This window comes from Oncorhynchus tshawytscha, linkage group LG07 (genome assembly GCF_018296145.1).
Source record: "Oncorhynchus tshawytscha isolate Ot180627B linkage group LG07, Otsh_v2.0, whole genome shotgun sequence".
Taxonomy (NCBI): Eukaryota; Metazoa; Chordata; class Actinopteri; order Salmoniformes; family Salmonidae; genus Oncorhynchus; species Oncorhynchus tshawytscha.
In genome coordinates this window covers 48,237,511-48,250,999 of record NC_056435.1, presented here as the reverse complement: position 1 = coordinate 48,250,999, position 13,489 = coordinate 48,237,511, and the positions used below count along the sequence as shown (strand labels likewise).

Below are 13,489 nucleotides of genomic sequence, written 5' to 3'. Positions count from 1 at the left end.
TTTCGGTTACTGGCCGAACGCTCTAACCACTAGGCTACCTGCTGCCCCAAGAAACTGTTCCTGTAGACAGTTCCTGAAACTGATCCTGTAGACAGTTCCTGAAACTGATCCTGTAGACAGTTCCTGAAACTGTTCCTGTTGACAGTTCCTGAAACTGTTCCTGTTGACAGTTCCTGAAACTGATCCTGTAGACAGTTCCTGAAACTGATCCTGTAGACAGTTCCTGAAACTGATCCTGTAGACAGGGCCAGTTTCACCCTGGAGTGACAGAGTAGGTTCACTACATAGAGCCTTTACTTTACTGTCTATCTAGAGCAAAGGGGAAATTCTTATGGGTATACAGCATGTATATATATATATGTGTGTGTGTGTGTGTGTGTGTGTGTGTGTGTGTGTGTGTGTGTGTGTGTGTGTGTGTGTGTGTGTGTGTGTGTGTGTGTGTGTATATATAGGGGTGTGGGGGTAGTTTAACAGGTGTAACAGCAGAGGTCTTGGAGTAAACAGGTGTAACAGCTAGGTCTTGGAGTAGACCCTTGTTATAGGATGGGCTGCTCATGTGGGGAGATGACTTGGTGGGCTTGTAAGGATAGGACAGGGAGAGTTGGTCTGTCTGAGGGTGGGGGAATAGGAGGTGACGAGAATGGGTCAGAGTGCATCACTATGTCACTCTCACTGGGATCTCCCAGTTGCCCCTTTCTGGGACACTGCTTCTGCCGCTGCAGCCTCCCCCCAGGGCTCCCCATCGCTGTCCGCCCCCCTCTCCCTCTCCTCATCCCCCCACTCGTCCTCCTCATCCTCATCTTCCTCCTCAAGGCTCTTCTCCTCCCTCTCTTTCTTGATGGCTTGGATGGCAGGGGGGGCGGAGGCGCTGTCCCCAGAGTCGCTGCTGTCCTCAAAGGCCTCGGGGTTCTCCAGCATCTCCCTGATCAGAGGAGGCATGGGGCCTGGGATCTCCATCTTCAGAGTGATGGCTCTCTCAGCACCTACAGTACACAGAGAGACCCACGCATAAACATAAGTTTACATTCACATTGACACTTTAGCCATTTAGCCATCCAGAGTGACTTACAATCAGTTATTCATTGTTAATTATTTGGGGTGCTAAGTCTCTATCAATACTGATTGAATGCAGGAGTCTGAGGCTCTACTATGTATGCATATTGATCTATGTGTAAGTATTGTGTTAGTATAGCCTATGTTATGAATAAAGATCTAAGCTGTGCTATATATCTGTACTGTGTACTACATCCTTATCTGTACTGACCCTTGGTGCTGATGCCCCTGAGGTCAGTGACCTTCATCAGCATGCGGGGGAACATGTGGGGCTTGTTGGGGCGTCTGCGGCGGGCGTAGATTTTCAGGGCCTCCAGGAGGGGTTCCTGTAGCTTGTCCACCTTCTGGGGCTCCTCCAGGTCCATACGGTCTGAGGGAGAGAGCCAATCACACTGGGTCAGGAAGGGGGAGAGCCAATGATGGGTATAAAAAGAGTCAGCAGCCAATGACATAGGGTCAGGGAGAAGAAAAAAAGGAAATAGAAGAGGCAAGAGTCTGCTAAGTGTATTGTACCTAGGATATTGAGCCAGGGCTCTAAATTCAGAATATTAATTGGTAGCACTAGTGCTCCCAACTTATAAAAGTTAGGAGCACAACATAAAATGTAGGAGCACCAATTGAGATATAGCCTACACTGGGCCTATATGTACTGTATTCTAGCTGCTTCTGATACTGTTCCCTAGAAACTAATATGTAACCCTGTAAATAAATGTGTATTATAAAATACAAAAATGTTGATACAATTACCTGTCATTGAAATTACAAAGTCGTTTGTCGAATGTTAGGTTTCTAAATTGTGTAAAAGAGTAATTGTACTACTGAGATTACATCGAAAATTGTAGATGAAAGAGATTAGTCACTCATTCATTGCTATCATCATTGATCTCCTGAAGAATCTATTCCTGTAACTTTCTTTCTGTGTCCCCAACTATTCAGATATGGCCTACTAGTTACCAGGTTATTAGCGAGCCAGCTAGGTAACAGGGCTGAACAAAGTGTAAGCAAATGAATGTAAAATGTGAAGAAACAAGACGTTTTCGCTGTAGTAATGGTACAACCATGATGCTAATGAATATGTGTTTGCTTTTTTCTCTAGGGCACTCGGAAGCAACATTAGAGCGAAATCATTACAACAATTATCTAGGCGCATTGGTTCTCCCAAATGAAAATTATAGGTCTCACAGCAAAATGTTTAGGAGCATATGCCACCAAAATGGTCACATATTATTATTGAGACATGTGCGTGCACACACAAACAGTAGTACCTCCACAGATCAAGCAGATGGCGCTGAGGAGGCCGGTTTCTGTGTCGTCCATCTCCAGAGGCAGCAGCTGGCCAGCAAAGGCAAACACCAGCTCTGTGAGAGGGCCAAAGCCTGCGTTGTGCATCTGGGTCCGGTTCAGGGTCAGCCCGTCGGAGAAGGTCATTGTGTCCTGCTCCGGAGTGTAGCGAGTGCAGATCCTCAGCATCTGAGAGGAGAGGATGGAGAGGTTAGGGGAATAAATGACAACAAAGATGATGAAAAGGGAGGGTGAGGAAGAGGGGGTGTGTAAATTGTAGGGAGTGGCAAAGGATTGAGGATAGTGACATGTTGATAGTGTGTTAAGGGAAAGAGGAGTATGGATAGAGCATTGTGAGGGAAAGAGAGAAGTAGATAGGTTGTAGTGTGGGAGAGAAGAGTGAAAATGTAGGGAGAGAGCAGTGAGGGAGAGAGGAGTACAGACAGAGTGGAGGTGGAGGGAGAGAGCAGTGAGGAAGAGAGGAGTACAGACAGAGTGGAGGTAGAGGGAGAGAGCAGTGAGGGAGAGAGGAGTACAGACAGAGTGGAGGTGGAGGGAGAGAGGTGTTCAGGTACCAGTATATCCAGACAGGCTGATTTGAGGAGAGTGATCTGGTCAGCGATGGTGAGGGTGGTGAAGCCTGGCAGGCGCTTGGCAAACTCCACTATCTTGATGATGCACTTGGTGGAGAGTTCACTGAACTTATCCCACAGCCCCAGATCCAACTGTACACGGTGGTCTGCACTGGAGTTCTGGAATAGGAGAGAGGGCTAAGGTGTGTGTGTGTGTGTGTGTGTGTGTGTGTGTGTGTGTGTGTGTGTGTGTGTGTGTGTGTGTGTGTGTGTGTGTGTGTGTGTGTGTGTGTGTGTGTGTGTGTGTGTGTGTGTGTGTGTGTGTGTGTGTGTGTGTGTGTGTGTGTGTGTGTGTGTGTGTGTGAGTGTGTGTGTGTGACTCACTGTAGTGTATTTGCCCAGCTGGACAAGTGAGGGAAAGGTATCTTTGTGGGCCTTGCTGACTTTGTTGACTAGCTCTTCCAGTTCTCCACTGAGCTCATAGCTCTCCAGCAACACCACCTCCTCCTTCACATCCTTCTTCTTCTTGTTCCTGTCATTACGCACCGCTGCATGACAGAGAAGAAGAAGGAGCGATGATAAGTGAGAGAGTAAGGGAAAGTGGTGGATTGGTGGTGCTTATAATATCCATTTATAGGGGCCATATTGTGATTTCAGTGTAAACCCTAGCTATCCCAATACACACACTTACAGACATAAACTGTAGTGAGATCCCTTTACACATTCTTTGCCACCCAATCACTCTCACAACCTCTCTGTATTCAAACAGTCTCTGATCTCCTCACACCTTTACATTTGAGCACAACTTACCCAGCAGGCAAACTGGACAAAACAGGTTGTAACGGCATCCCTCTGATACACTGTTACTCACCTTCTTTGGACATGCCAACCTCAAAGCACTTTTGCAGCCGGCAGTACTGACAGCGATTACGGGTCACCTTGTTGATCTGACAGTTCTTGTCTCGGTGGCAGGTATACACCATGTTCTTCTGAATACTGCGCCGGAAGAATCCCTGAGAGAGTGAAGAGAGAGAGAGACCGAGGGAGAGAGACAGAGAAATACCAACAGACCAAGAGAGAGTAAAAGAGAGAGAAATAAGGCATTAAAACATCCTTAATGGTCACAAGACCATATCTCTGGAGCATAGATGGAATATGTCTCACTACATGGCCACAGGAGGTTATTTCAGCCCATGCCCTTAGATAAAGATTAGACCAGAGGACAGCACAGGTGTCTTTACATCGTGTAATGTCTCAGAATAGGGATACATTGCATGGAAGAAATGATGGTAGACTGTCTGTTTGCCCCAGTCTGACTTTCTGGCTTGTTTGTTTGTGTATGCATTTTCTGTAGATGTCATGTATTTACTTGTGTTACACATCCTGTCTGTGTAACGAGCCTTCAGAAAGTAATCATACCCCTTGACTTATTCCACATTTTGTTGTGTTACACCTGGAATTCAAAGTGCATTTCATTGTTTTTTCCCCCGCACCTCTCTCTACACACAATACACAATAGAAATGGCATCAAATTTATTGAAAATGAAATACAGAAATATTTCAAACTATTTACACCACTGAGTCAATACTTTGTAGAAGCCCCTTTAGCAGTGATTACAGCGTTGACTCGTGTTGGGTATGTCTGTATCAGCTTTGACTCGTGTTGTGTATGTCTGTATCAGCTTTGACTTGTGTTGGGTATGTCTGTATCAGCTTTGACTCGTGTTGGGTATGTCTGTATCAGCTTTGACTCATGTTGGGTATGTCTGTATCAGCTTTGACTCGTGTTGTGTATGTCTGTATCAGCTTTGACTCGTGTTGTGTATGTCTGTATCAGCTTTGACTCGTGTTGTGTATGTCTGTATCAGCTTTGACTCGTGTTGGGTATGTCTGTATCAGCTTTGACTCATGTTGGGTATGTCTGTATCAGCTTTGACTCGTGTTGGGTATGTCTGTATCAGCTTTGACTCGTGTTGGGTATGTCTGTATCAGCTTTGACTCGTGTTGTGTATGTCTGTATCAGCTTTGACTTGTGTTGGGTATGTCTGTATCAGCTTTGACTTGTGTTGGGTATGTCTGTATCAGTTTTGACTTGTGTTAGGTATGTTTGTATCAGTTTTGACTCGTGTTGTGTATGTCTGTATCAGCTTTGACTCGTGTTGGGTTTCCTCAAGCTCTGTTAAGGTAGACGGAGAACAACAGTAACCTGACATCTTCAAGTCGATCCACCAATTTTAAATGGGATTCAAGTCTGGGCTTTGGCTGGGCCACTCAAGGACTTTGCAATTCTTGTCCTGAAGCCATTACAGAATTGCGCCAAAGAGTTCCATTCTGGTCTCAGACCACAGAATCTTTTGCTTTATGCTCTCAGAGACTTTCACTTGCCTATTTGCTAACGCCAGGCGTGCTGTCGTGTGCTTTTTTCTCAGGAATGGCTTCCATCTGGCCACTCTTCCATAAGCCTAGATAGGTGAAGTGCTTTAGAGAAATGTCCTTCTGGCAGGTTCTCCCATCTCAGCCAAGGAACTCTGTAGTTCTGTCAGAGTGCTCATTGGGTTCTTGTTCACCTCCCTGACCAAGGTTCTTCTTATCCGGTTATTCAGTTTGGTCAAACGGCCAAGTCTAGGCAGAGTCTGGGTAGTTCCATATTTTTAAAATTTTCCAATGATGGAGACCACTGTTCTCTTTGAAACTTTCAACACTTTAGAAATAGTTATATACCCTTCCCCAGATATATGCCTCATCATAATTATCGCTGCGATCTACAGACAGTTCCTTGGACTTCATGGTATAGTTTCTACTCTGACATGCACATCTTCTTCCTTAAAGTTTTATGGCAGACTACAACTATTTGTGTATTGCTACCACCTACTGTGCGGGGTCTTCTTCTTTGATATTATTGCCGCCCGCAAACAAATACTGTAGCTGCATGCCGCCACCTACTGTTTTGGCTGTATATCAGCCCAAATAATTAACAAAATAAACAATAAAAAACTCAATGTACTCCAGATTCAACTGCCAATGCCCATCCCTACAGGCTCTGGGGTCTGAGAAGGAAGAGCATCTTCAGACAGTATTCTTTGCAATGTTTGGCAGTGAAGTCCTGGAAACCCCAAAAACCTTTCAGCCACAGATACTATTATGTTCAGTTACTTCTTTTGTTTGTTTGTTTGTGCAGTACAATAAACCACATCTCTGATAAACACCATGAACCCTACCTTCTTCACAATCAGCATATCAGTTTCCCTCAACTGTTGAACAACACCCTGAATCTCCACAGTCTGCGGAGCATCCACCGCCATATCTTCAGCTCCCCTCGCTCATTCAACTATTTCACGTGCCTTTGTGTAGGAGACCTGCTGTATAGACCTGACCCTTACCACTTCATACTCCTTTACCCTAACCGGGCTCTCCGGGGAATTGGGAACATGGTTGCATCACAATTACAACATCGTAGAGCCTCAGATTCTTCAACAACATTCCTTTGGCACACACTTGATACAAAACAACGGCTTGGACACAGAAGCTCTCACTGCACATATCCCAACTTCACGTGAAGGGAGATACTCTTCGTCAAACATCAATAATACCGACAGGCTTTCTTCTTTTCCCCATTCACTACACCGTTCAGCCGGCGTGCTCCAACTACTCCTGTATGCCACTCGTAAAGCACGAGGCCTCCACATCCAACGTGATGCCAGAGTCGACACCTTTTAACGGTGCTCTGCTACAAAAATCTAAACTCTCCACTTCATAACTCGGTAGTTTGTTGATCTTTAATGCCTTTTCCTTCTGCTCTTGTGACACACAAGAAATAAAAACAAAAACACTTCTGGTCCCTCTGACTGATTCCACCTTGATACTTCAAACAGATCTCCCAAAAATCAATTGTTAGTGAACCTTACTCCAACCAAAAACCTATACTCATTAACAACTTTCACCCTTTTCATTCAATTTTCCTTTATCACTGTCTTCCACTCTTCAGCCAAACTGCAAGGATTCACTCTCTCCACCAATGTCACTCCCACTGAGCCAGAATCATTCTTCACATCCTTGGAACGAGGCCCGAACTCGGCAGTCCTCACCGTGGGTACTTCGTCCACAGTCCCGTCAGGTTCCATCTCCGAGCTACTATCGCATGTATCCCTCTTTTTACACGTCACCAATCTTCCTCAACTCAACTCATTCTTGGCTGTCGTCACTACACCTGCCACTGCAACTGATTCACCCTCACTCTTGTCACATTCAATTTCCTTTTCTAGCTCTTCCAGAAGTTCTGTGCAATCCTCCAATTCATATTCACTCAGGACATATTTCACTTTTCTTCTGTTTCCCTTGTCCGCCATCTTCTCCTTCAGCAAGTCTTCCAGAAGGTTTGTACAATCCCCCACTCCATATTTATTCATAATATGTCCCAGGTTCTTCCTTTTGCCCTTGTCCACCATCTTCTTGAACCCATACCCATGCCCCTGCAACCTCAGCTAGCGCTTCCTCATCTCGCCAATGCCACTCCTGTTCATCTGTGTTCCTGACATGCACTGTCAACTGTGGGACCTTATATAGCCAGGTGTGTTTCTTTCTAAATCATGTCCAAACGTTTGAATTGGCCACAGGTGGACTCCAATCAAGTTGTAGCGACGTTTCAAGGGTGATCAAAAGAAATTGGATGCACCTGAGCTCAATTTGGAGTGTCATAGGAAAGGGATGTGAATACTTATCTAAATGAGACATTTCTGTATTTCATTTTCAATACATTTGGTTTTAACCATGGGGTAGTTGTGTAGATGGGTCAGAGAGAGAAAAATTGAATTCAGACTGTAACACAACAAAATATGGCAGGGTATGAATACTATGAATACTTTGTGAAGGTGTTTATGACTGGGTATATTGTGTCTCTCTGTTTTGATGTGTCTCACCTTGCAGCCCTCACAGGAGCTGACCCCGTAGTGGTAGCCAGAGGACTTGTCCTGGCACACGAAACAGGGCTTGTAAATGCGGGGAGGAGGGGGTGGAGAGGGTGAACTGGGCACCATCTCCTCAGAGCTGGTGCTCTGGGTCTCCACTGCTGCTCAGAGAGAGATCGAGAAGAGAGAGAGAGAGCGAAGAGAGAGAGAGAGAGAGAGAGAGAGAGAGAAGAGAGAGAGGGAGAGCAAGAGCGAGAGAGAGAAGAGAGAGAGAGAGCGAGAGAGAGAAGAGAGAGAGAGCGAGAGAGAGAGAGAGAGAGAGAGAGAGAGAGAGAAAAGGGGGGCAAAGAAGTCATAGACATTATCTTACTGCACATTTCAGTACTGAAGCTAATAGGTACACTGCATGTCAGAGGATGAACATGAACATATTTCTTTCTTCCTGATGGGGGGAGAGGGAAAGAGACACAATTAGCTGATGGACAGATGGCTACACTGATAAAATCATGATCGGCAGATGAGATTTGATTGGTGTCTCCACTACTGGGTAGTGGGGGTGGAGCATACCTCTGACTGTCTGACTGACTGTCAGCTAAATGGTGTGTGTGGGTGTCTTTTTTATTTGAATGCCAGGTTGCAAGTTCAAACCCCCGAGCTGACAAGGTACAAATCTGTCATTCTGCCAGGCAGTTAACCCACTGTTCCTAGGCCGTCATTGAAAATAAGAATTTGTTCTTAACTGACTTGCCTAGTTAAATAAAGGTAAAAGAAAAAAAGGGTGGGGGTTTATGCCTAATGATTAACGAGACGTGGTGTGATCATAACAACATACAGGAACTCAAGTCCTTTTGTTCACCTAACCTAGAATTCCTTACAATCAAATGCTGACCAAATTATCTACCAAGAGAATTATCTTCGATTATAATCACAGCCGTGTATATCCACCCCCCCAAGCAGACACCTCGACGGCCGTGAAAGAACTTCATTGGACTCTACGTAAACTGGAAACCACATATCCTGAGGCTGCATTTATTGTAGCAAGAGTAATCTGAAAACAAGGCTTCCTAAATTTTATCAGCATATCAAATGCGCGACCCGGGCTGGCGAAATTCTTGATCATTGCTACTCGCATACAAAGCCCTCCCTCGCCCTCCTTTCAGCAAATCTGACCATGACTCCATTTTGCTCCCAGCCTATAGACAGAAACTAAAACAGGAAATGCCCGTGCTCAGGTCTGTTCAACGTTGGTCCGACCAATCTGATTCCACGCTTCAAGATTGCCTCGGTCACGTGAACTGGGATATGTTCCGGATAGCATCGGACAACAACATTGATGTTACGCTGATTCGGTGAGCGAGTTTATTAGCAAGTGCATTGGTGGAGTTGTACCCACGGTGACTATTAAAACCTTCCCCAACCAGAAACCGTGGATTGATGGCAGCTTTCGCGCCAAACTGAAAGTGCTGCTTTTAATCATGGCAAGGCGACCGAAAACATGACCAAATACAAACAGTGTAGCTATTCCCTCTGTAAGGCAATCAAACAAGCTAAGCGTCAGCATAGAGACAAAGTAGAGTCACAATTGAACGGCTCAGACACGAGACATATGTGGCAGGGTCTACAGCCAATCACGGAGTACAAACAGAAAACCAGCCCCATCGCGGACACCGACGTCTTGCTCCCAGACAAACTAAACAACTTATTTGCTCTCTTTGAGGACAATACAGTGCCACTGTCACGGCCGGCCACCAAAACCTGCGGGCTGTCCTTCACTGCAGCCAACGTGAGTAAAACATTTAAATGTGTTAACCCTCGCAGGGCTGCAGGCCCAGACGGCATCCCTAGCCTCAGAGCATGCGCAGACCATGAATCCCTATCCCAGTCTGCTGTTCCCACATGCTTCAAGCGGGCCACCATTGTTCCTGTACCCAAGAAAGCTAAGGTAACTGAGCTAAATGACTATCGCCCCATAGCACTCACTTCCGTCATCACGAAGTGCTTTGAGAGACTAGTCAAGGATCATATCACCTCCACCCTACCTAACAACCTAGACCCACTCCAATTTGCTTACCACCCCAATAGGTCCACAGACGACGCAATCGCAATCACACTGCACACTGCCCTAACCCATCTGGACAAGAGGAATACCTATGTAAAAATGCTGTTCATCAATTACAGCTCAGCATTTAACACCATAGTACCCTCCAAACTCGTCATTAAGCTTGAGACCCTGGGTCTCGACACCGCCCTGTGCAACTGAGTCCTGGACATTCTGACGGGCCGCCCCCAGGTGGTGAGGGTGGCAAACAACATCTCCACCCCGCTGATCCTCAACACTGGGGCCCCACAAGGGTGCGTTTTCAGCCCTCTCCTGTACTCCCTGTTCACTCATGACTGCGTGGCCATGCATGCCTCCAACTCAATCATCAAGTTTGCAGACAACACTACAGTGGTAGGCTTGATTACCAACAATGACGAGACGGCCTACAGGGAGGAGGTGAGGGCCCTTGGAGTGTGGTGTCAGGAAAATAACCTCACAGTCAACATCAACAAAACAAAGGAGATGATCGTGGACTTCAGGAAACAGCAGAGGGCGCACCCCCCTATCCACATTGATGGAACAGTAGTGGAGAAGGTGGAAAGTTTTATGTTCCTCAGCGTACACATCACGGACAAACTGAAATGGTCCACACACACAGAGAGCATGGTGGAGAAGGCGCAACAGCGCCTCTTCAACCTCAGGAGGCTAAAGAAATTTGACTTGTCACCAAAAACACTCAAACTTTTACAGATGCACAATCGAGAGCATCTTCGCCTGGTACGGCAACTGCTCCACCCACAACCATAAGGCTCTCCAGAGTGTAGTGAGGTCTGCACAACGCATCACCGGGGGCAAACTACCTGCCCTCCAGGACACCTACACCACCTGATGTCACAGGAAGGACAAAAAGATCATCAAGGACAACAACCACCCGAGCCACTGCCTGTTCACCCCGCTATCATCCAGAAGGCGAGGTTAGTACAGGTGCATCATAGCTGGGACTGAGCTTCTATCTCAAGGCCACCAGACTGTTAAACAGCCATCACTAACATTGAGTGGCTGCTGCCAACATACTGACTCAAATCTCTAGCCACTTTAATAATAAAAAAGTGGATGTAATAAATGTATCACTAGTCACTTTAAACAATGCCACTTTATATAATGTTTACATACCCTACATTATTCATCTCATATGTGCATATACTGTACTCTATACCATCTACTGCATCCTGCCTATGCTGTTCGGCCATCACTCATTCATATATTTATATGTATATATTCTTATTCATTCCTTTACACTTGTGTGTATAAGGTAGTTGTTGTGGAATTGTTAGATTACTTGTTAGATATTACTGTACGGTCGGAACTAGAAGCACAAGCATTTCGCTACACTTGCATTAACATCTGCTAACCATGTGTATGTGACCGATAAAATGTGATTTAATTTGAATTGTTTATGAGACTCTGCTGTCTCCCTCTGTCCCTCCCTTCTGTGTTGCAGGGGGAAAATGCACCACAATATAATATCATTTGATTTGCCACAGGCAAAGTCATTCAACTGCTACCAGCAAAATAAACAACGTAAAATACACACACACAGACAAACATTTTTATACACAGAGACAACATGACACCGATGGACCCCAGAAGAGCGAAACCTTTGTCCACGTCTGGAAAAAAAATTTTTTTTCACCTTTTTCATCAGACTATTTCAGGTCTTTGCACAATCTAGCTACTAAATATAACTTCAAATGCACTGGGTTTTTTCCTGACTTCACAGACAAAACACATCAGCATATATTTGCATAGATATACACACACACATACATTTATAAATGGTCAAACAGCTCATATACCCATACATTTATCCACATTCACTGACCAAGCCCCCAAACCAATCCTCTCTAACATGGCTTTCAACTTTCACCTTCAGTCACCCCAACTTCACCTCCCCATGCCCATCCCCAAAACCCCCTGTTTTCTCTTGTTTCTTGGCCCTAAATTCCTCAGCGCAGGCTGGCCAGGGTTTAATAGAGGCCCAGGCTCATAAGCTGACCTATAAAGGCTGTGTCTGGGCTGGGAAGGAGGCCCCCGACCAGGCCGACCACCTCTTTATTGGGATCCAGTCACCTTGGATAGCCATTCACACCAACAGCTGAACTCTTGCATCCCTGCCCCTTATTATTATCATTTTTTAAATACAAAAATGGAGCTGCCACCTTGAATGGATAGAACAGCGCTGCCCCAAATGGGGACCTCTACCCATCCTTACCCCTCCTTCTCGACCCCCTTCCAGCCCCCTCTCTCACACTGGGGCCTGCCTTTAACAAGTGGTAAGACTTCAAAAAGAGGAGAAAAGGGAATAATCTAATAAAAGAAGAGGAGACAAATTAAGAGAGAAAAAGAGAGGGTGAAATTTATGGGTGTTAAGAGAACAGAGGGCTCCCAGTAGGTAGAGAGGTGGAATAAAACTCTGACCCTTTAGCTTTGACCTTGCTTGTAAGATCACCACTACCAATACCATTACCATTCTAACTACCAACAGCCTAACAGAACTAAACCAGTTAGGCACATTTGGGCAGTCTTGATACAACACTTAGAACAGAAATTCAATAGTTCATTGAATCAGTCTAAAACGTTGCACATACACTGCTGCTATCTAGTGGCCAAAATCTAAATGGTGCCTAGATTCCTAAGTCATATATTGGCCTTTCTCTTGCATTTCAAAGATGATAAAGTGTTATATTCTCCTACATTAATTTCACATTTCCACAAACATCCTTTCAAATGGTATCAATAATATGCATATCCTTGCTTCAGGCCCTGAGCTACAGGCAGTTAGATTTGGGTATGTCATTTTAGGCGAAAACTGAAAAAGGGTCCGATCCTGTGCAGACTATAAACTTTCATTTGAGGGTTTTCTCACCCATATCGGGTGAACTGTTTACAAATTACAGCACCTTTTGTACATAGTCCACCCATTTTAGGACATCAAAAGTATTAGGATAAATGCACTTATGTGCATTAAAGTAGTAAAATGTTCATTATTTTTTCCCATATTCATAGCACCCAAATGCATCCAAATTTGTTGGATACATTTGCTGTTTGTTTTGGTTGTGTTTCAGATTATTTTGTGCACAATAGAAACAAATGGTAAATAATGTATTGTGTCATTTTTGAGTCACTTTTATTGTAAATAAGAATATAATATATTTCTAGACACTTCTACATTAATGTGGATTCTACATTAATGTGGACCATGATTACGGATAATCCAAAATAAATCTTTAATAATGATGAGTGAGAAAGCTAAAACAGACAAATATCATACCCCCAAGACATGCTAAACAATAAAAGGGAGGTTAGCATTTCTGGGGAGGGGGTATGATATTTGTGAGTCTGTAACGGTTTACCTGATATGGATGAAAATACATTCAAATTAAAGCTGACAGTTTGCACTAAAAACAAACTTTTGGATTATAGAGTCAAAAGAAGAAAAATAAATCACTGTCCCAATAATGATGGTGGTTACTGTATGTCATATGGATCTTACAGGTGAGAAATATCCAGCATACGCATGTGCGCACACACATTCTTGTTTCACTAAACTTGCGGTGAGGGGACACATTGATTCAAAG

The 13,489-nt window shown here is 44.7% G+C and overlaps 1 protein-coding gene across 2 annotated transcripts in view; it reads right to left on the bottom strand.

Moving 5' to 3' along the window:
- Positions 1-537: 537 nt before the first annotated feature.
- The window catches only part of LOC112254678 (retinoic acid receptor gamma-A), a 65,182-nt gene continuing 52,230 nt past the window's right edge, over positions 538-13,489 (bottom strand). For both annotated transcript variants that reach the window (XM_042324508.1, XM_042324509.1), the window contains 7 exons: positions 7,823-7,971; positions 3,778-3,919; positions 3,291-3,454; positions 2,910-3,086; positions 2,319-2,523; positions 1,265-1,423; positions 538-983 (listed from right to left, as the gene is read on the bottom strand). In XM_042324508.1, coding sequence (XP_042180442.1) covers positions 670-983; positions 1,265-1,423; positions 2,319-2,523; positions 2,910-3,086; positions 3,291-3,454; positions 3,778-3,919; positions 7,823-7,971 — 1,310 coding nt within the window. In that variant the 3' untranslated portion in view covers positions 538-669. The remainder of the gene's footprint in view (positions 984-1,264; positions 1,424-2,318; positions 2,524-2,909; positions 3,087-3,290; positions 3,455-3,777; positions 3,920-7,822; positions 7,972-13,489) is intronic.